The following is a 21,279-nucleotide window of genomic DNA, read 5'->3' as shown; positions in this document are numbered from 1 at the left end:
CCAATGACCAGAATTAAAAACGAGATGATGAAGAATGAAGGAATATGAATTTAAAATAATCAGTGGATTCAACTCACAATACTGAAAGTTAAAAATAATTCCAAAATCGATCCACTGACTAAAATTCAAAAAGACTATGATGAACAACGATTATGAACTTAAAACAATCTGTGGATCCAACCCGCAATGCCCCACCTTCCCAGAAACTATTGCAAAACAATAGTAGTACTGACCGAGAGACTGCTTCCAAAGCACAATCAAGAATTGATGATGCTTGTTGTCTAAAGGGATCCAAAATCCAGGTCAACGGCCCCTCATAATGGTACTTATTGCTAGTAAAGTAGAACCATGGTATTTCTCATGTAGCGGGACTAATAAAAAATAACGTAGACTTGCGGTGTTCCACACATTAAGATACTACTCACAAGTAATGTACATTGCACAGCTAATGCAGACCTATGGTGTTTCTCACATAATGGTGCCACTCATAAGCAACGGAAACCCATGGTGTTCCTCACATACAATAGTGGGTACTAATCATACTAATCACAGGGAACGCAGACCCACGGTGTCGCTCATATAGTGGTTCTAATCACAGGCAACTCCCAGACCCATAGTGGTTCTCACATAATGGTACTAATTCCAGGCAACATAAGCCTGTAGTGTTCCGCAAATAGTGGTACTATTGACGGATACTGGAAACCCACAGTGAACCATTCTCTGCTGCTACTAATCACAAACCTATTGTGTACCTAATACAGTGGCACTACTCGCAAGTAAAGGCGACCCATGGTGTTCCCTACGTCATGGTACTAATCACAAGTAGTCAATGGTTCTTGATCAATCATCCCTTGGTCGCCTCTTACAACAGGCAGGGGATACCGTGAGTGTATTCTTCGTTTGTGTCCTCCACCCACAGGGGTGAGGTCTATATTGGAAGAGGAGGAAACCCATTTACAGAGAGAGACCCATATAATTGTCATGTCTAGTACTGTCATCTAGGTAGGTAAGTGAAAGCAGGGTACAAATCAAAATATAGTCACCAAATAACATATGTTCATTCTTACATCTTCATACACTGATTTTACTGCCCTAAGGATATCACCTATTACTTATACAGTAAAGGAGACAATGTATGACTTGGCCGAGTACGGCCCCGCGGTGTAGGGGGCAACGCGTCTGCCTGTCACCCGGCGGCCCTGGGTTTGATTCTCAGTCGGGTCAGGGCTTTTTATTGTAAATGATTGATATCCCTGGCCTGGAGACTGGGTGTTTGTGTCGTCCTTAATGTTCCTTTCCTCACATTCAACACATTACACTTCCACCACTTACATAATACACGCAGGTTCCTCACATATGGTGCAAGTAGGGGCAAAAGATCTTCCTAGGTCGACGCCCCGAACAAATAGCATTTTTTTAAAAAATAACTTGTCCAATGGACTAATTGTGTTCATGTGGTATCTTTACAGGAAATTTTATGAATCATAACGTTCAACGGTCAATGAGCTTTGTGTTAATCTTGTATTAGTGACGGACTAAATGGTACTGAGTGATTTTGGATTCAAGACAGATTTCAGCATATATACAATCAAGATAATAATTCTTGTTAACAACAATGAAAACTTTAAGTTTGTAATGAGCCAGTGTATGAAACTTATCCATCCAACTAATGTTTTCTGATTTAGATTAGTGTTTATAAAGTGTTATAGTATCCTGGGTTGAGTGAATTACCCTCACCAAAAAAATTAAGCATATACCATATTCTGTTGTGATGAGGTGCAACCGATATCATATTACTTAATGTGAAACTCAGAACAGTAAATATAAAGAAATCATACACTTCTCGGTAACTTTGAACTCAGTATGAAAATAAAACCACTCAGAATGTGACTAAATCACACATATTAAGGAACCTCCTCAGTTAGAAAATTGCAAATTAAAGACAGTTTCCAATGCAATCACGAGTCGATAACGTGCTGGTCCTCCACGAACTCTGAGGCACTCTTGAATGCAACAGAGAATGCTCAGTACAAAATCATTGAGCTTTTCTTGAGGCAAACAGTCTCACCCCTCAATAGCAGCTTCTTTTAGGGCATGAATCACTAGTGCTTGATGTTAATGGCTGGGGCTCTTTTAAGAAAGGTCCAAGCATACTCTAGGCAGTTCACATTTGGGTAAGACACTGGCCAGTCCATTCCACGGGTCCTGTGCCCTCCAAGTATCCATTCACACCTGCTGTTCAATGTGGATGGGCAATGTCTTTAAGGGTACGTTTATGCTGCAGCTTTGCTGCTGGCACATCGCCAAGCCTCGCTGTTCGATGTTAGGCGATGATGAAACAAACCAATGGATCTCAATTGGTGCTTTTACCGAGGAGCCCGGCTTATAGCTGCGCTGGTGGCTGCTATCCTCGCCACATCCATTGTCTCAAACACGTTTGATTTTCGAGCCTGGCACATCGCCGGCTATCCTGTAACTTATACTGTAACTGGTTCTTTCAAGGTCACTCGCTCTCCCACTCTTCCTCTCTTCGCATTCTACAGATGTCCTGTGATCACTTGCTATCTGAACCTGTCTTCGAACACAATGCGATTTGGAACCAGCGGCATGCGGATCATCATAAGAGGTTCAAATGGGATAAGAGGAGTTATGAAATGACAAGCTGCCAGTAGACCTTGTTCTCTGTTTCATGAGGGAGAGTGGCCTGTCTTATCGGGTTTAAAAGTGAAGTTTTTATTTGTTTTTAATTTTTCTTTTATTGGTAACTACTATTTTGTTCTATTAAACATGTGTTTATCTATCTTTGTATATGTTAATTTGAATTAAATATGTTATTTTACTTCTATGTCAGTACCTTATTCAATTTTATTACATTTTACTCTTTTTAATTTTAGATGAAAATAAGGCATTGTGAATTAGATCCACTGCTTATTTTAAATTCATAATAATTTTCCTCATCATTTTCATTTTCCTAATCCTAGTCAGTGGGTTAATTATAACTTTTAATCCATTTAGTCTTATCTCATACCATCAGGGGCCAATGATCTAGATGTTAGCCCACTTTAAACAACAAGCATCATCATCATCATCATCATCATCATCATCATCATCATCATCATCATCATCGTCATCAACAAACTATGAGATGAAGTGGCAAAAGAATGCGGAATGATTACGCAAACTTTGTTCTTTTATTCTTGCTATTTAGGGGACCTCTATCATTACAAGCAGGCGATTTCTATGAAGTATCTCGTTTTTCATGGAAAGTTCAACAGTTATTTTTTCAAAGTATAAATACATTTTGTTCAGGAGACCTACCTAAAGTCAAAATGAGATACTCCATAAACCCTTATTTTACATTATTCAAAAGTACAGTATTAAATTACGAAATAAAGCATTTGTAACTTCATTCTTCAATCAATTCCCGCAGTAGAAATGCACGGAAAAATCCAGGTGAGGCATTTTACATTTTTTAATACACATTCAGTACGCCAAATTATTGTAAGATACACTCACCAACAGAACTGCGACTCACTCGTTAAAAAATCTCTGAATGTGTTCCGCACTTCAAAACCTTCAGCTGGAGCTGCGTTGTTTCTCCTCAACGGGGTAACTCTTGAAAGTATGTCTTCGTAGCCTATAGCATGATTGATGCCTGCTTGCAATGTGCAAGTCTGACATACAAAACTGTTCACATATTTTTGTCATCACAGTTGCAGTACGTTACGGAAGTGGACATTTTTTACGTATGCAAGACAGATGTACCACATGACATTGTTACGTGTTTGCATTGTGCGGGTTAGGCAGACTTAACTATTTATCTATTTGTGTGATGTCATCGGAGCTGCAGTATGGCCTGTACTCACTACAAAGTGGAATCGTTGTTCTGATGAATTACGTTGGAGGGATCTTAAAAGCGAGCTTTAACTTTTAAATTTTCTTTGTCTCGAAAAGCCAGGGCGGTGTCAATACACGAGGAAATACAGTAGTTGGGCTAATGATGAAGCCTGACTTCTTATTCTTGTCAACTGCAAGAATGTTGTACTCTCATTGTTAGCGATGCAGTGAACTTACAGTACTCAAAGACTTCAAAATACTTTTGAGTAAGAGAAAAAGTAGTGAAAAAAATCAAAGAGGAATCTGGAAAAGGAATCACACAGTTCAAGGAGAGGAAATCAAAACTCCCAAGATTTGTCCATGGTATTGTTTTTCTATGTCAGTCTCCAGAATATTGGAGAAATTCCTGAATGGTATAGACCAGTCTTTGAGATGGAGTACAAGACGAACATAACTAGACTCAAAACAAAAGTAATGGAATATAGTCAGATGATGCGGGAAATATTAGGTTAGAAAACTGTCTTAAAGGAAACAGATGAATACTGTTATGTAGGTAGTAGAATAACCAATAATGGCAGAAGAAAGGAGGACATAAAATGCAAACTACTGCAAGCAAGAATACTTAAGAAGAGAAATGTGTACACTACAAACAGAGATGCATATCAGAAAGATGTTTTTATAAAGACTTTTTATATGAGAAGTTGCAAAGTATTGAAATGACACACAGGCAATAACTAGCACAAAATGAAAGAGAATAGAAGCTTTTGAAATGTGGTGTTACAGGAGAATACTTAAGGATAAATGGATAGATCAAACAAAAATGAAGAGATACCGAAGGGAGTTGGTGATAAAAACAATTTGGAGAAATTTAACCAGAAAAGTCTGAGTGTCACCAGGAGTTGCATGTGCACTGTCAATACATGAAATAGCACTCCAATTCAAAAGAGTAAAATATAAGAAATAGACTGAAACATAGGCTTCCTCTGGCAACTTAACCACCCCTCACCATACCACCACCAAATTTTAGCTTGATTCAGGGGTGGGAAATTAATATTCAACTCTCCCTACTAAGCTGCATCATCATACTCGATACTATAGTCAGTTCTTCAAATAATAAAGTTGAGAACTGTAGGTAGTTGAATTAAAATGCCGAGACTGAATTTAGTAAGATACCCTACTGTAAATATCTAATGTGCAGAAGATATATATATATATTTACATCATACACAACTACATCAAGATTGTGACAGTAAATGTCCTGACACTGATGGGAAAGACAGAATAACTGGTTGACTTCATGAAAGAAAAAGATATAGCCATACTTGGACTGTGTGAGACCAAGAAGAGACCAGAGAGATTCCTCTGAAAGAAGGATACAGGATGTATTACAGCGGAGGACCTGAAGCAAATAATTGAGTGGCCATCATACTTAGAAAAGAATCTAAGAATATGTGGAATCTACAAAATGCGTCAGCGGTAGGATGATGGTGATGAGATTCCAGTTCGAAAATGGCATGAAAGATCCATTTCAGTTGTATGCCCCACAAACAGGTTACATAGATGAACATCTAGAGGACTTTTTAGAGGAAGTGGAGAGACAGAAGATAAGGAAGTGCTATTGATGGGTGATCTGAATGCACAAGTTGGAATGGAAAGACGAGGAAAGGAAGATGTTGTAGGGCCCTTTGGATATGGAAATGTAAATCCAGGTGAATTGTTGGTGGATTTTTGCATGAGGAACCAAATGATTGTTGGAAACACCTGGTTTAGGAAGAAAAACAGTCAGAAGAATACAAGGTATGGTTGGGGAGATAGGCAAACAAAGACCATGATTGATTATATAATCTTAGAGAAAGAACACCGGAAAAACCTTTTAGATGTTACAGCCATGCTTGAAGAAGCCTTTGGTGGGAATCATAGAGTTGTGATAGGAAAACTGAAAGTGGGAAAGACTGAAAAACCCCTATTAAGAGAGAAATGAATTAAAGTATGGAAGTTGAAGGACAAAAGCATACAAGAAGAATTTCGAAGGGAAATAATACCCTTGGAACCCAGGATGGAGATGGGGAATGTTGAAGATGAATGGAAAAGATTTAAGAAAGCACTGGTTGGCTGTGCAGAAAAGGTATGTGGTCGTCGTCAGCCACTACTTGTATCCGAGTGTATGTTTTTCACTTGCAATTCATGTACAGTCCGTTTTATGTAAATGACGTTGATGACTCATCAGGCCAATTCTTGCATAGAACATGCGATCACATTTGGCACTCTGTTTGCAGTCTTCGACGCTCAGTTTCAAACTGCAACACATCAGTGGATACGATTGCGCGCCAGTGAGGGCGATCTTCAGCAAGTGTGTGCCAATTACTGGGGTCAAGGTTTTTTTGAGCTGATCCTTGTAGCGTTTCAGAGGTGCACCACGTGGCCTCCTGCTAGAATTGAGTTCACTGTATACTAGGTAGAATCCGTCGGGGTAGCCTACTGTCATCCATGTGTTGGACATGACCAATCCATCTAAGCTGGTGACCTATGATGGAAGCTTCTATACTATTCATCTGTGCCCTTTCAAGTACTACAACTCTGGAGGCATAATCTTCCCATTTGAATTCATAATGATCCTTAGCTTCTGCTGATGAAAACGTTCCAATTTCTTGATGTCACAGCGGTAGAGTCAATGTTTCACATCCATACAATAAAGTGGAGACGACAGTTTGGTACCCCATCAGTTTAGTGGATATATTTAGGTCTTTATTAGAAAAGACTTTGCGAGATAGATGTCCAAAAGCACAACGAGCAGCTCGTATTCTATTTTCTACATCCATCTCCAAGGTACAACGAGAGGAGAGAACACCCCCAAGGTAGGGAAAGAAGTTTTTTTTTTTTTTTTTTTTTTTTTGCTAGGGGCTTTACGTCGCACCGACACAGATAGGTCTTATGGCGACGATGGGATAGGAAAGGCCTAGGAGTTGGAAGGAAGCGGCCATGGCCTTAATTAAGGTACAGCCCCAGCATTTGCCTGGTGGGAAAATGGGAAACCACGGAAAACCATTTTCAGGGCTGCCGATAGTGGGATTCGAACCTACTATCTCCCGGATGCAAGCTCACAGCCGCACGCCTCTACACGCACGGCCAACTCGCCCGGTGGAAAGAAGTCTACCTGTTCCAGAGATGTATCTGAGATGGTAATGTTGAAGTATGGCAAACTAGTTCCTGGAGCAGGTTGTGCTAAAACCTTAGTTTTCTGAATGTTGATGCCACCAGTTGTTCTTTATTTTCCTAATTATGGCCTGACATTTCTGCTTCAGCTCTTGGAAACGTGATCTCTTCAACTGAGAAGATGGATCTTGTACAGAGGATAAAAAGGCATCCCGCTTGGCATTGATAATGCTGATTACTGCTTCATTATTATCATCAAACCAGTCTTGTCTTTTCTTTTTCTCAAAGCCAATAGCAAATTCTGCTGACTGCTTGATGATTTTATTTTTTTTGGTAGTGTGATCCATTCACAATCTACATCATTATTGTTGACTGAGTTGTGTGACAAGTGGTTTAAAATTGAATTCTAGTATTCAGAGGCAACAGCCTATTCTGAAGTTCAACAGTGTTGAATTTTCTTCTGGAAGGATGCATGAGGTGGACATGTGGTTTCTGATCTACAGTAATCCTGAGTCGACTAAGAAGTAGTTTATGGTCTGTCCAACAGTCATCAATGTTTCTAGCAGTCTTGGTAATCAGAATATCTCTTCTGTCATGTTGCCTGGTAATGACATAGTCAATGAGGTGCCAGTGCTTGGATCAAGGGTGCATCCATGTAGTTTTGAAGCGGTTGGAAGGTCGGAATTGTGTATTTGTGATAAACAGTTCATGCTCAGCACACAGGCCAAGTAGTAATAGATCATTTGAATTGCGATTCCCAACACCTTGATTTCCCATGACATCTTCCCATAGCTGGTTATCATTACCCACTCTAGCACTGAAGTCGCCAAGCAATAAGATCTTATCTGTTGCAGGTATCTTGGTGAGAACTGAGTTCAGATGTTGGTGAGAACTGAGTTCAGATATTCGTAGAACTGATTTTTTGTATCTTCCTCATCTTTTAGAGTAGGAGTGTAAGCGGAAATAAATGTAATGGCACTATCCTTAAAAAAAGGAAATGCAGGGTCATAAGCCTTTCATTTACTGCAATTGGTGTGAGTTGATGTTCATACACTAACTTTGTCTTGACCGCAAAACCAACACCATGAATACGATTTTCTCCTTCCTCCCCTCCTTTCCAAAAGATGGTATGTGGTAGAACATCAGGAAATATGAAAGACAAAGAGACACACTGATGAAATGATAGGGTAAACACTAAAGTGAAGGAAAAGAAAATCGCATGGAAAGCATGGAAAACATCTAAGACTGAAGAAAGAACATATGTGGAAGCAAAGAATTTGGCCAAGAAGGTAGTAGAGGAAGAGAAGAGGAAAAGCTGAGCCTTATTCACACCGAAATTGAGAGATGATATGCAAAGTAGCAAGAAATTATTGTATGGTATCTTAAGAAACAAGAAGAGAGATCAAGTAAACACCAGATTTGTGAAGGATGAAGGCAGCATAATATTAACAAAGCCAGAAGAAATAAGAAATAGATGGAGAGAGTATTCTCAGAAGTTGCTGAATATGAGAACTAATGACAGTCATTCAACGGACCACCAGGAAAGGAAACTAGTTGATGAAGAAATGGATAAAGAAATTACAATGAATGAAATTGAAATAGCAGTAAGAAGGATGAAGAATGGAAAAACTGCTGGAATAGATGAAATTTCAATGGAGATGACATCCAACTCGTTGGCTGAATGGTCAGCGTACTGGCCTTCGGTTCAGAGGGTCCTGGGTTCGATTCCTGGCCGGGTTAGGGATTTTAAGCTTAATTGGTTGATTCCTACGGCACGGGGGCTGGGCGTATGTGTTGTCTTCATCATCATTTCATCGTCATAACGATGTGCAGGTCGCCTACGGGAGTCAAATAGAAAAACCTGCACGTGGCGAGCCGAACCCGTCCTGGGATATCCCGGCACTAAAAGCCATATGACATTTCAATGGAGATGACGAAGGCAGCTGGAGCTGTAGGCCTGCAGTGGACATATCGAGTTCTTAGGATTGTATGGGAGAATAAGGAGGTCCCTGAGGATTGGCAAAAAGGAATAATCATCCCAATTTTCAAGAAAGGCAATAAGAAAGTATTGAAGAACTACAGTGGAATTACTCTATATCCCATGTTGCTAAGATAATGGAGAGGACTCTGGAAAGTAGGATAAGGCTGAGGGTTGAAAATCAGATACAGGAAAATCAGTTTGGTTTCAGAAGTGGAAGGTCAACAACAGAGTCCATTTCCATTATGAGACAACTAATGGAAAAGCAATGGTAGTATGCGAATGATATGGTGATGACATTCATTGACATTGAAAAGGCATATGACAGTGTCCCCAGGACTAAAGTTTGGGACAGTCTGGTGCAAAAAGGAATTGGACAAGGATTAATAAAAATGATCATGGCAATGTACAAGGAATGTTGTAGTTGCAAGTAAACACAAGTTGGCAGGACAAGTTGGTTCAAAATCACTAGTGGGCTGAGACAGGGAAGTGTTCTATCGGCAATCCTGTTTAGAATAGTAATGGATGACATCATGAGAACAGCAAAATCAGCAACTGGAGGAAGAGAAATGAACATGTTGTTATTTGCAGATGATATTGTGATTTGGGGAGAAGGGGACATGAATGATCAAGAACAGTTGGATGTGGTGAATGGGAAGATCGAAGAATGTGGACTGAAAATAAGTGTAGAAAAGAGTAAAACTCTTGTTATGACTAGAGGGGAGAAAGAAGGGAAAGGTCACATTAGATTTGCTGACAAACCCCTGGAAGTAGAGGAGACATTCAAATACCTGGGGAGTGAATTAATGGAGAATGCTCGACTGGATGCTGAAATTAGTAAGAGGATTCAAGCTGGATGCTGTTTCTATCATAGTGTAAGAAACACGTTATGGGACAAAGCTGTGCCAATGGAAGCAGGTTCCGCTGCAACGACTGTAACAGTTCTTATATTGGGCAAACTGGTAGAAATTTTAAGATCAGGTACACAGAACATTAATGCAATTAGGTATAATAGGTTTTCTGCAGTGGGTCAGCACATTCATGACTACAAAAACATTTTTTTTTTTTTTTTTTTTTTTTTTTTGCTAGTTGCTTTATGTCGCACCGACATAGATAGGTTTTATGGCGACAATGGGACAGGAAAGGGCTAGGAGTGAGAATGAACTGTCCGTGGCCTTAATTAAGGTACAGCCCCAGCATCTGCCTGGTGTGAAAACGGTAAACCACGGAAAATCATCTTCAGGGCTGCCGACAATGGGGTTCGAACCCACTATCTCCCGGATGCGAGCTCACAAACACAAATTTAATGGAATAGATCAGGACTTAACGATATCAGACACATTGAGTAAAGGCCCCTTGCTAGATACATTTAGACCAATATTTCAACCTGAATTTGAACCTGAATGACATTTTCGAAAAGCCCAGAATCTTATTTGATGTCCTTATTTTAGTTTTCAATAGTGTTAAACTTCCCAAAAACAGTTTGTTCTTTCAGATTATATGTAACAAGTTGTCGCATTATCCTTCCGTACCACGCCCGTCTGACTCCGCCCCATCCATCACCCCTATTCCCTTCCCTCCTGACCCGCCCCTTCCACTTCTTTAACCTTGTTCCATGCTTCTAGCAAGCCCCAGCTTTTAGTTCCTCTCTAGACTCCGCATTCACAACAGGCTGCTCGAGGTAAGTCCCCTACTAAAGCTTTTAATTTCTTGCTCCCGTGTCCGTTATCTTATTCTAATCTAAAAGCTTTTCTTTTCACATTTCAGGTCCCGCAGTGGATCGAGAACTTTCTGCTTTTATAACGACTTTAATATCCATGTCTGTATCAAGATTCACTGGCTTAATTACATCAAGGTTTAGTGTTTCAACTTATGAAAACTGATGCTACAAGTCACTACTAAGATTACATATTTTATCTTATTGTCAACGTTCTACAGAGGTTGGTTTTTAGATGACAACATTCAAAACTATTTCCGTGGTTAACAACGCCATACTTAAGACTCAAAACTTTACAAAGTGATCAAGACTTATTCAATATTTGTTAATATTTTTCACATTTGTTTTACGATTTGACCAACAAGTTCTTAACTTGCAAATATTTTAGGATGACTTTCTCTTTAAGCACCATCACACTTTGTATTTTATTTAACCAATGTTATATCATTATTAAGGGTCTATAGTTCGCACTTCAACATGTATATATCTTTGTTCATTTGTCCTATTTTGGCTGATGATGGTGTCTAAGACATCGAAACCGGTACCAAATAAATAATGTTGTGATTTTGAATTAGTAACATACTTTGTATGGAAAAAGTGGATCAATTGCTCTCTTCTTTATTGTATGTTAGTCTCCATTCAATACGGACCAAAGATGAAGTTTTTAAAATCATGGAACGAACTAGATGCATACCTGCCAACTTTACAAAGCCAAAAATCAGGAGATTTAGAGATGAAAATCAGGAAAAATTGGGAGGAATCAGGAGATACAATTGCTCAAAACTGGTTATTCTACATATCTTATGCAATACAGAAGTACTATGGTACCGTATATTATAACACTTATTGTCTCAAAACATGACTGTTGTTATATGAGGCTCACAGGAAGTATGTGAGCGAGATAATCGGTCTCTGATAAGCCTACCGAAAATAGTATGAACTCATGCTCCAGACGTGTGAATCAGTCATGCACTTAGATGCCATTACTTAGAAAATGCATAGATTAATATACTGCATCTCGCGCCGGCGCGATTATGAGAAGCGCAATATTATTTTTATCAAGTAATAAATTAAAACTCGCCAGAATTGTCTCCAAATGGCTCCTAAAATCATTAGGAAATTCTATCACTAAACTACTAAAACAGACTCCAAATCTAGTGACTAGTCTCTAGAATCGACTAGACTGATGCGAACGAACAGGAACATAACACGCGAGAACGAGAGATTGACAGTCGATATACGCGTTACGATACACAGGTTTCAATAAACATCGCACATTCGTGCGCATTTCTCGTATTAATAAACGTCGAAATGTTTTATTTCAAAGAGGCCAATGAGCAAAGGACTTCGGCCACTTGCGTACAAAGCTGAAATGGTGGGATTTGAAAACAAATGTTCAAAGTTCACTAAAATAAGTTAAAATCGGGAGAAATATTAGAATAATCAGGAGGCGGGAAAAACTGTCGAAAATCGGGAGTCTCCCGCCTAAATCGGGAAAGTTGGCAGGTATGTAGATGGTAAGAAACTGTTTTGTTTTATGCTACACGTGCATTCTGGTATAAGTCATGATATAAAAATAGGGTTTGCCTAGTAGCTCTCAGCACATATAGCAAGAGAATTATAATATCGATGGCTAAGAACGAGAGGGTAAAAATGAAAATGAAATATAAAAATACAATTTTTCCAGAGCATTTCGGTTAAGCGGGTTTCTACGGTATTTACGATTCATTTACATTTAAAAGGTACATCAAATATAATATACGCACCATTGGTTCAACTCATCCTCGGTTATCGTCATTTGGCGCAAAATTCCGACACGAGTTCTTTTCTGAAAAGTGAAGTAGGATACATCAGGCGAGTTGGACACGTGGGTTTGACGTATCGACACTGGAAAATATTCTTCCTGTTACGAGCTGGCAATAAGTACAATTCATGTAAGTGCATAATAAGGAAATACAGGCAAGAAAAGAAAACTGTCCAACACAAGAAGGGCCAGGCATCGAATAAGGGACCCTGATAGATTCCCCAAACCGTTCATATCCAATTTTGCATCCCTTGCGGAAATTTTACCCCAGGCATTGTTTTTCGTTTTAGAACAATGTAAGGTGCAAACTTTCTGCCAGCACATGTTACAGCAAGCATTGCAGTACATCGTTGTTTTTCACTTCCGGTAATGAGTACGATAAACACTCGATGTCCCCTTCTTATTGACAGTTCAACTTTGTGGCATATGGAAACTGAATGGCGTCTGACCTGCGGTTCCTATTTGGGAGAGCAAATATTCCTTCACACTACGTTTCTCAATAACAAAGCGATGAAAATCAATTACTTCTTGGTTGAAATCAGCATTTTACGGCATAAAGTTGTTCTTCGTCGAAGAGAAAGTCCATTTCTCCTCATAAAAGTAATCATCCCCCCTCAGCTAACCTTCAAATCCGATATGCTGGTTCCATGTGCAACAGCTATTTCTTGTCCTTTAAAACACACCATTTCATGAGAAACAGCATATCCAACGTAGCGCAACGGAATCATATAGTTAAGCAGATCCTCCTCCACTTTTGGAAATTTGCCACTTTTGGTCCGCAAAATGCTTTACGAGATTTGTTGGTCGTTTGAAGTGCACTTCTCTGTTACCGCGGTAGCACACGTTGCATTCGGACACTGAATACTTGCGGCCCGCTGACTTACGCCCGCATGTTTTGGCGTAATTGATCACCGCAAGTTTATATGATGCTGTATTACTCAAATTCTTGCTCACTGTGAACTAACAAACAATTCTGAGATCATAGAAACGCATGTTCCGTCCCCAAAACACTCGTACAATTAGTTTGCACCAGACTGGAATAGTGTGCCACTAGTCACTTCTGGGCTGATTCATCAGTGAACTAGTGCAGTGGTATTTCCTACTGGCAGATAATAGCACGTTGCCAAGTATTTAGAATGCCCGATTTCCCAATAAGAAGACTGCTACCTGAGTAGTTGAGATATTTATTTCGAAATGTATCCGGAGCTGCGTGATGGATGTTTAAAGACGTGGGTGCGTCAAATATGTGAACATTTGCATAAATTATGCAAGGGCGTTAATTATGCGAGAAAATACGGTACTACTTCACAGATTTAGAATGAAACTGTTGGGAGTCAACAGTCCGCAATCATCTCTCAAGTAGTCGATTTATACTGTATATTGAGATATGGATCCCAGACCTAGTACAAGTAAAGGAAATCCTACATGTGCATACAGCCCACACACATATAAGTGAACAGATTATTACGGAACTTGTAAATGATTCAGGTTCTGATCTGTATGAAAGTGAGTGTGAAGAAGAAAATGAAAATCTACAAGTCCCTCACGATCACCAGAAGAACCGGTCGCAAGAAGACGAAAGGAGACGAGAACCATGGGAACACAACGGAAACAAGATATTGCTCCTGTTATCAGGCCCTTTTTTCTGGCACACCAACCTGAATGCTAATAACCATTATATTCCTGCAGAATCCTCACCTCTAGATTTCTTTGGTTTATTTTTTTACAGTAATATACTGAATGTTATCCGAGTGGAAAGTAACAGATGTGCCCTACAGCAAATAAATCTAAAGAAGCAAGAAGGCTATTTGAAACCTAAATCAATGTATATGCAGTGGAAACCAGTGACACTGAAAGAACTAAAGTTATTCTTTGCAGTAGTAATTCACATATTTGGCACATATTCTACTGGAGCACAACACCAATACTAAAAACTGACTACACGAAGTCCATTGGAATGTCGAGAGACTGATTTCTTGCTATTCTGACAACGTTGCATCTGAACGACAATGATAAGGAGAAACAAAGGGGCCATCCAGGCTACGATCCTCTATTCAAAATCCAACCAACACTAGACTGCCTGAAAACAAGTTTGCAGAACTGTTACTCACCTGATGAATCACTGACAATCGACAAAGCAATATGCCCATATCGGGGACGTATATTTTTTCATGTGTTCATGACACGAAAGCCACAGAAGTATGGAATCAAGATCTTTCAACTGTGTGAAGCGAGAAGTGGTTATGTGTGCAACATGGAAGTGTATCCTGGAGCCCATCTCACAGTGGAGGATTATAATTCTTCCTTCAATGTTGTGGACAGATTGCATGAACCAATAAAAAATTGGGGACACACAGTGTATACAGACAGATGGTTTTCAAGCCCCACCATTTATGATCATCTGTGGGACTGTCAGACTAAAGCAGTTGGCACCGTGATGTCAAATTGGAAAGGAATGCCAAAGTCAGAGTTTGCGAAAAATAAAAAATGAAAAAGGGTGAAAAAATTTCACTGCAGAGAGAATATCTTCTAGCAATAAAGTGGTGAGATGTTTGAGACGTGTATATACTGAGCACTGCACACGATGATGATATGACTGAAGTACCCACAGCAAGAGGGAGCCACGAGAAATCCAAACCATCAGCAGTAGTGGACTATAACAAATTCAAGATTGGTGTTGATAAGTCTGACCAATTGTTGGCATATTATGCATTCACGAGGAAGTCAATCAAATGGTGGAAAAAATTATTCTTCCATCTGTTTGATCTTGCCATAGTGAATGCCTATATACTGTACCATAAGGCTTATTCACAAAAACTTCCCTTACCAAAATTTTGTGAATGTTTGGCAGATGATTTGGTGAGTAGTGTTGGTGCTGAAATTATTGAAGAATCAAGAGCATCATCTGCGGGAAGGATAGTAGGTGGAGATCATTTTCCACACAGAATACCTACAGTTGGCGCAAAGAAGGAAGGACACTGAGCTCAATAGCTGCAGTCGTGGCAGTATCCAGTAATCGGGAGATAGTGGGTTCGAGCCCCACTGTCGGCAGCCCTGAAGATGGTTTTCCGTGGTTTCTCATTTTCACGCCAGGCAAATGCCGGGGCTGTACCTTAATTAAGGCCATGGCCGCTTCCTTCCACTTTCAAGACATTTCCTATCCCATCGTCGCCATAAGACAACTGTGTTGGTGCGACGTAAAGCAAAAAAAAAATAGAAGGAAGGACATGCGTAGCGTATGTGCAAGGTTTGCTACGACAAGTCCAAACACAACACCAACTGTGCTGTGAAGAAAATGACAACCGTATAATGCCGTAAATGTGACGTAGGTGTTTGCATAGGAGAATGTTTTGAGTGTTACCATACCAAAGCTAGGTATTGGGAATAACAATGTGTAATTCTGTTGTTTAGTGACTGAAAACTATCAAACTTTTCTGAGTGAATTAGAAATTCAAGTGCGTGAACAAGGATAACAGAATGTACCAATATTGTAGCCTGATTTTCTTTCCAATGCTGAAGGTAAGCATTTTTGAACTGATTTCATGCGATAGTCCACTTTTTATAGAATATGTATATAAAATTGTTTATTTATATTGCAAAAACTGACAAAACTATGATTTTTTTTCTGAGAGTTTAAATCATACCGGCACAGGGTAGGGACACAGAAAAACTTGAAGAATATAGTTAACTTTGGTGGATCATGTGGCGCATACTGGAATGCTGGTACAGAAATGTTCCAGCCTGATAAGGTCATAACAGACAAGACAAGTGGAGTAGCTTATGGTAGAGCTTTGCAAGCTGTTAAGATAAGGAAAATTCATCCACCTCAGGTGGATAGACTGTATAACAAGGAACAATTTATATGGTAGAGAAGGAAGCTGCACAAAATGCACAAACAGTCTTGGGAAGTTTGAACTATGCAGAGACTCAATTCTACCCTTGTGTACCTCAAAGTCACAATGCAATGATGTGGAATAAGCAGCGATTTGCCAATTCTGGTGTAGAGTTCTTGGAAGAAGAATGGCTACTTCTTATCTTTAATGAGAAAATTCTTGTTGATATTTCCTTCCCTCAAAACAACTCCCTTCTTCTTCACATTCAATATCTGTTCCATGGCATCAAGAACCTCAAGCTTAATGGAAGACAAATTCCAGTAGTGTTCATGTTATGTTCCTATAGCTTTCTTATAAATTTGTTCTTAAAACAGTATAAAATTAAAAAAATCACATTATATGAAACTGTGTAATTCAAAAGGTATACTCACCACACCCAGCTTCTCGGCCGACCTTGCTTTCCAAATTCTGACGTTCATTTCATCTGATCCACTAAGGATATATTTATTATCTAATGTCCACATGACACACGTTACTCGCTGCATTCGTTTGGTGTGATATATATCTCTTGAATGGCCCTGTGAAGGGGAATAAAGGAGAACTACTGTACATTTCTTTTTTTAAACATGGATACTTCAATCAAGTGCCAAGAAGCAGACATGCAACTTCAAATATACATCAATTTGTTCCACAGTAAATAAAGTTGAAACAAATGACATGCAAATGATGTGAACAAATAAAATTCTTTGATCCAAAGAAGAGAATATTATAAAAGCCATGAAGAGAGGATAATTAAGAGGAAACAATGAAAAAAATCACATACATATTGAAATGGGTAGAAGAAGATTTATAACATTTTCCTTACAGAGTCGTCGTCGTCAAGTATCATTTTAAAGAAGGGGTTGTTATCACGAAATGATTCCAGGTTACAAGATCATTTGCTCTATAGTTGTTTGCAATGAAGTCTTGTTCTCGGAGGAATATAATCACTGGTCTCCCATGAGGCCATTTCCCATCAACATAACCCTAAAAAACAGTCGTCATTATCTGGGAAGGGTGCAGTGTGTGGTCTCACCAAGTAAGACATCGGAGTATTAATTTCATCAGATCTAATCTGTTTTACCAGACACATAACTTCAGCATTTACATCGTCATCCTCCAGGACGCTTCACTCATTTGCCAAAACACCATATTTCGTTGCCCAAATTTCTGAGGCATACAGTACAACTGTCCGGGTAAATGTTTGTAGAATTCTCATACAAGCTTGTTGATTTAAAGGATATTAAATGCAAGGACATTAAGATCCCAAATTAATCTAAGACTGTGTATAGCTGATGTTAAAATAAAATTAAAAAACAGAAAAATGTTTAAATGTGTTACTGAAACACTTTGATCTCTTAGGCAGAAAAAAGTGGGGAAACAAACAAAAAAACAAAGAGAGTGTAGTCATATACAGTTCACCATATTATCTAAGCATTCACTCACTGACGACTATAACAAGTTGTTTTATGAGTGCATTGGTGTCACAGTGAAAATGGTTACAAAAAGTTGCAACATTTTCATGTTTTTAAACAGAAAGTGCAGCACATCCTTCTGATTTCACACTTGAGGAAAGGAACTATAGAAGCAACTATAGAATTCTTTTTGCAAATTTCAAAAGCAAGGAGCAACTGCTTGATCTTGTAGTGTACTACTACTACTACTACTACTACTACTACTACTACTACTACTACTACTACTACTACTACAACACTGGTTTTACATTCCACTAATGGTTTTACAGTTTTTGAAGATACCGAAGTGCCAGAATTTTGTCCTGCAAGAGTTCTTTTACATGACAGTAAATCTACCGACGCGAGGCTCACATACCTGAGCACCTTCAAATACCTCCAGACTGAGCCAGATACACAATTAGAAATTGCGTTATTATAAGATAATCATGCAGCCACATAGAGTGTAAATGCTGAGGAAAAAACTAGATGAAAATCAATATTTTTACTTGGAAGATTTTACCATGATTTTCTTTATCATTTTTCAATCTTTATGTGGAATTATTACCATAGGATTTTCACAGAACCCACAATTCCTGTGAATTTTCAGTGCAACCAAAACATTAAACATCTGATTTTTTAAATAAGTTAAAAGTGATTAACCTTTTGCACTCCTATATCAAGTGGGCCTCAACATTAAAATACTAGATTTGCTCTCCAATGTCGAGTCCCAATCGACATTACAATAACTTGTACTTTCAGCGCTCATATGACAACTGTGCTGTGTTATAGTATTGTAGAGGTATCTAATGGTCTCCAAGAGAACACCTTTCCCTATTTACTATAGTTTGTGGGAATTGTAATGACTTTGTAACCTCTGTTATTCTCGAATCTTTATGAAAGTTTGCTGATAATATAGATTGAATGCAAACATGGCTTCTACTTCCTCTTCGCTCACAGAAATGGATATTTTAGAACAGTTAGTGGACAGTGATAGCAACGTTGATGAACCAACTGACTTGGATGATTTAATAATGAATAATACAGTATAACTGAAAGTGAACAGAGAGGTAGTGACAATGAAACTGGATGTGGTGACGCTCCTCCAAATCCATGACAAGAGTGGAGAGCTGGCGATCCTGATTTACCTGCATTCCTATTCAATGAAACAATTTGTGGATATAAAGCATGAGGTAGGAACAATCCTTCAACACTGTAACTGTAAATATACTTCATGTAACAAAATTATATTTTGTATTAGATTGTTGTCCGCCTCTGTGGTGTAGTGGTTAGCGTGATTAGCTGCCACCCCCGGAGGCCCGGGTTCGATTCCCGGCTCTGCCACGAAATTTGAAAAGTGGTATGAGGGCTGGAACGGGGTCCACTCAGCCTCGGGAGGTCAACTGAGTAGAGGTGGGTTCGATTCCCACCTCAGCCATCCTGGAAGTGATTTTCCATGGTTTCCCACTTCTCCTCCAGGCGAATGCCGGGATGGTACCTAACATAAGGCCACGGCCGCTTCCTTCCCTCTTCCTTGCCTATCCCTTCCAATCTTCCTATCCCTCCACAAGGCCCCTGTTCAGCATAGCCGCCTGGGCGAGGTACTGGTCATTCTCCCCAGTTGTATCCCCGACCAAGTATCTGAAGATCCAGGACACTGCCCTTGAGGCGGTAGAGGTGGGATCCCTCGCTGTATCCGAGGGAAAAGCCAACCCTGGAGGGTAAACAAATGATGATGATGATTAGATTGCTTTGCTGTGTTCACTTTCTACAACTGTTCATAGTGCAGATATTAATTAGGAGTGGAGCAGGAAGCATACACTAAAGATAATGGAGCTCGAAAGGTTAATTTAAATATATGGTTGTATTTTTTTCCAATAAGCAATGCATTACATCGTAATTTCATGACACAGAATTTCACAACATACTATTTGAAAGAGTTTCCAAAAAGGAATTTTGAGATGGCACTAATGACAAAAATGGTGATGCTTCCATTATCCAAGTGTAGTCAGGTTAGGGAAAATACGATTTCTCCCCTTTTTTGTCTATCTTCATACAATTTCTCATCCATGCTTAATCAGGTCCATCCATCATAATCTTGATCTTTGTTGGTCTCTTTATCCTTTAATTTATAATTTTACAGTCTTCCTCCATTCATCAGCTTAATACACTCACACCATTTCGGTCCCTTTACTCTGTACAGTATATAAAGTTACAGTAGGTACAAATTGCTGTTCACTCAGACCCCAGAACACACTGTCTGGTGTGGTGACGTCCAGCCTTCGTGGAGGCCAAGGTAATGGGGAAGGAAAGTCCTGTGATCCACATCTGATACACCAGTTCGCAGTAATTCGCTCAGGATGGGCAAATCCATGACAGGCATAAGTCCTTCCTCATGTGGTTTTGCATAGTAGATCGCCACAGCAACACACATCAGGCATGAGTATTTGGTCTCCTGCTGTGTGGTGCATCATAAACAATTCCCACAACAAAGGCTTTCTTTTCCCATATGAGAACCATTTATCGCGAAGGCAACTGTTTCCCAAAATGCACACCTAATCCCTCATAAATCTTCCATTGTCTTATATGTCGTTGGATGTTTGTAGAAAAAACAACAAACAAAAAACACACACAAGACACCACATTCTCCTCAACAGTGAAATCACTCGTATCCACCGATGTGTTCCTCTCCCGACTAAACTGAGTGGGAATAAAAAAACTGCTTTTGACTCAAGAACATTCTTCTTAGTTACTGTGCCTGTCTATAAAATAAATATTTTTAAAATGTCTACACATTACTTGTTATTGTGGGCTAGTGTTAAGGGACATTTTGTCCACCCTGGATGATTCCTCATATGTCTTCATTTCTCACTCTATTCCTCCTTGTCTTCTGTCTACTTCTCGTAAATTAAAAAAAAAAAGTTATTTCTACTGCCAGCATTTTATTTTCATTCTCTTTTGTAACTGGTCAGGTCTGAGCACTAAGTCATAATACACATATAATTTGCCTTGTACATACTGTAATCTCTATCCTTGATAAACCTTTGTTCCATAGAAGATTCTATACTGTGTGATAAAAAGCACTCCAACAGTGAATCCTCCTGCCGTTTTTCCACATTCACTCTCAAATTTTCCATTAATTCGCTTCCTAAGTACCTGAAGTTTTCCACAGTTTCAGCATTTGTTTTTGTGATTTTAATAGCTCATTTTCACTCTCTCACTCTCACTCTTGCTATCACCATTGTCTTGCTGTTCTCTACACAAAATCATTCCTCATTCAAATTTTTTTCTATTTATAGCAACAAACTGTTCTTGCACTTCTCTCTCGTTCTTTCCTCTAATCACAATATCATCAGCAAATGCCAATATTCACTGATATACAGTGGAACCTTGATTTTTAACTTTTGGAGGGACTGGGGGGGAGAAAAGTACAATAGGGGAAAATGGAAAATCTGGGAACAAATTAA

The 21,279-nt window shown here is 39.2% G+C and overlaps 1 protein-coding gene across 1 annotated transcript in view; it reads right to left on the bottom strand.

The window, feature by feature from the left end:
* The window catches only part of LOC136881221 (DDB1- and CUL4-associated factor 13), a 170,023-nt gene that overhangs the window by 4,633 nt on the left and 144,111 nt on the right, over positions 1 to 21,279 (bottom strand). The window contains exon 7 of the mRNA XM_067153953.2: positions 16,754 to 16,900. Within this exon, the coding sequence (XP_067010054.1) occupies positions 16,754 to 16,900 (147 nt within the window). The remainder of the gene's footprint in view (positions 1 to 16,753; positions 16,901 to 21,279) is intronic.

This window comes from Anabrus simplex, chromosome 1, assembly GCF_040414725.1.
Source record: "Anabrus simplex isolate iqAnaSimp1 chromosome 1, ASM4041472v1, whole genome shotgun sequence".
Lineage (NCBI taxonomy): Eukaryota > Metazoa > Arthropoda > Insecta > Orthoptera > Tettigoniidae > Anabrus > Anabrus simplex.
The sequence above is the reverse complement of the archived record's forward strand: the minus strand, read 5'-3'. Positions and strand labels throughout refer to the sequence as shown.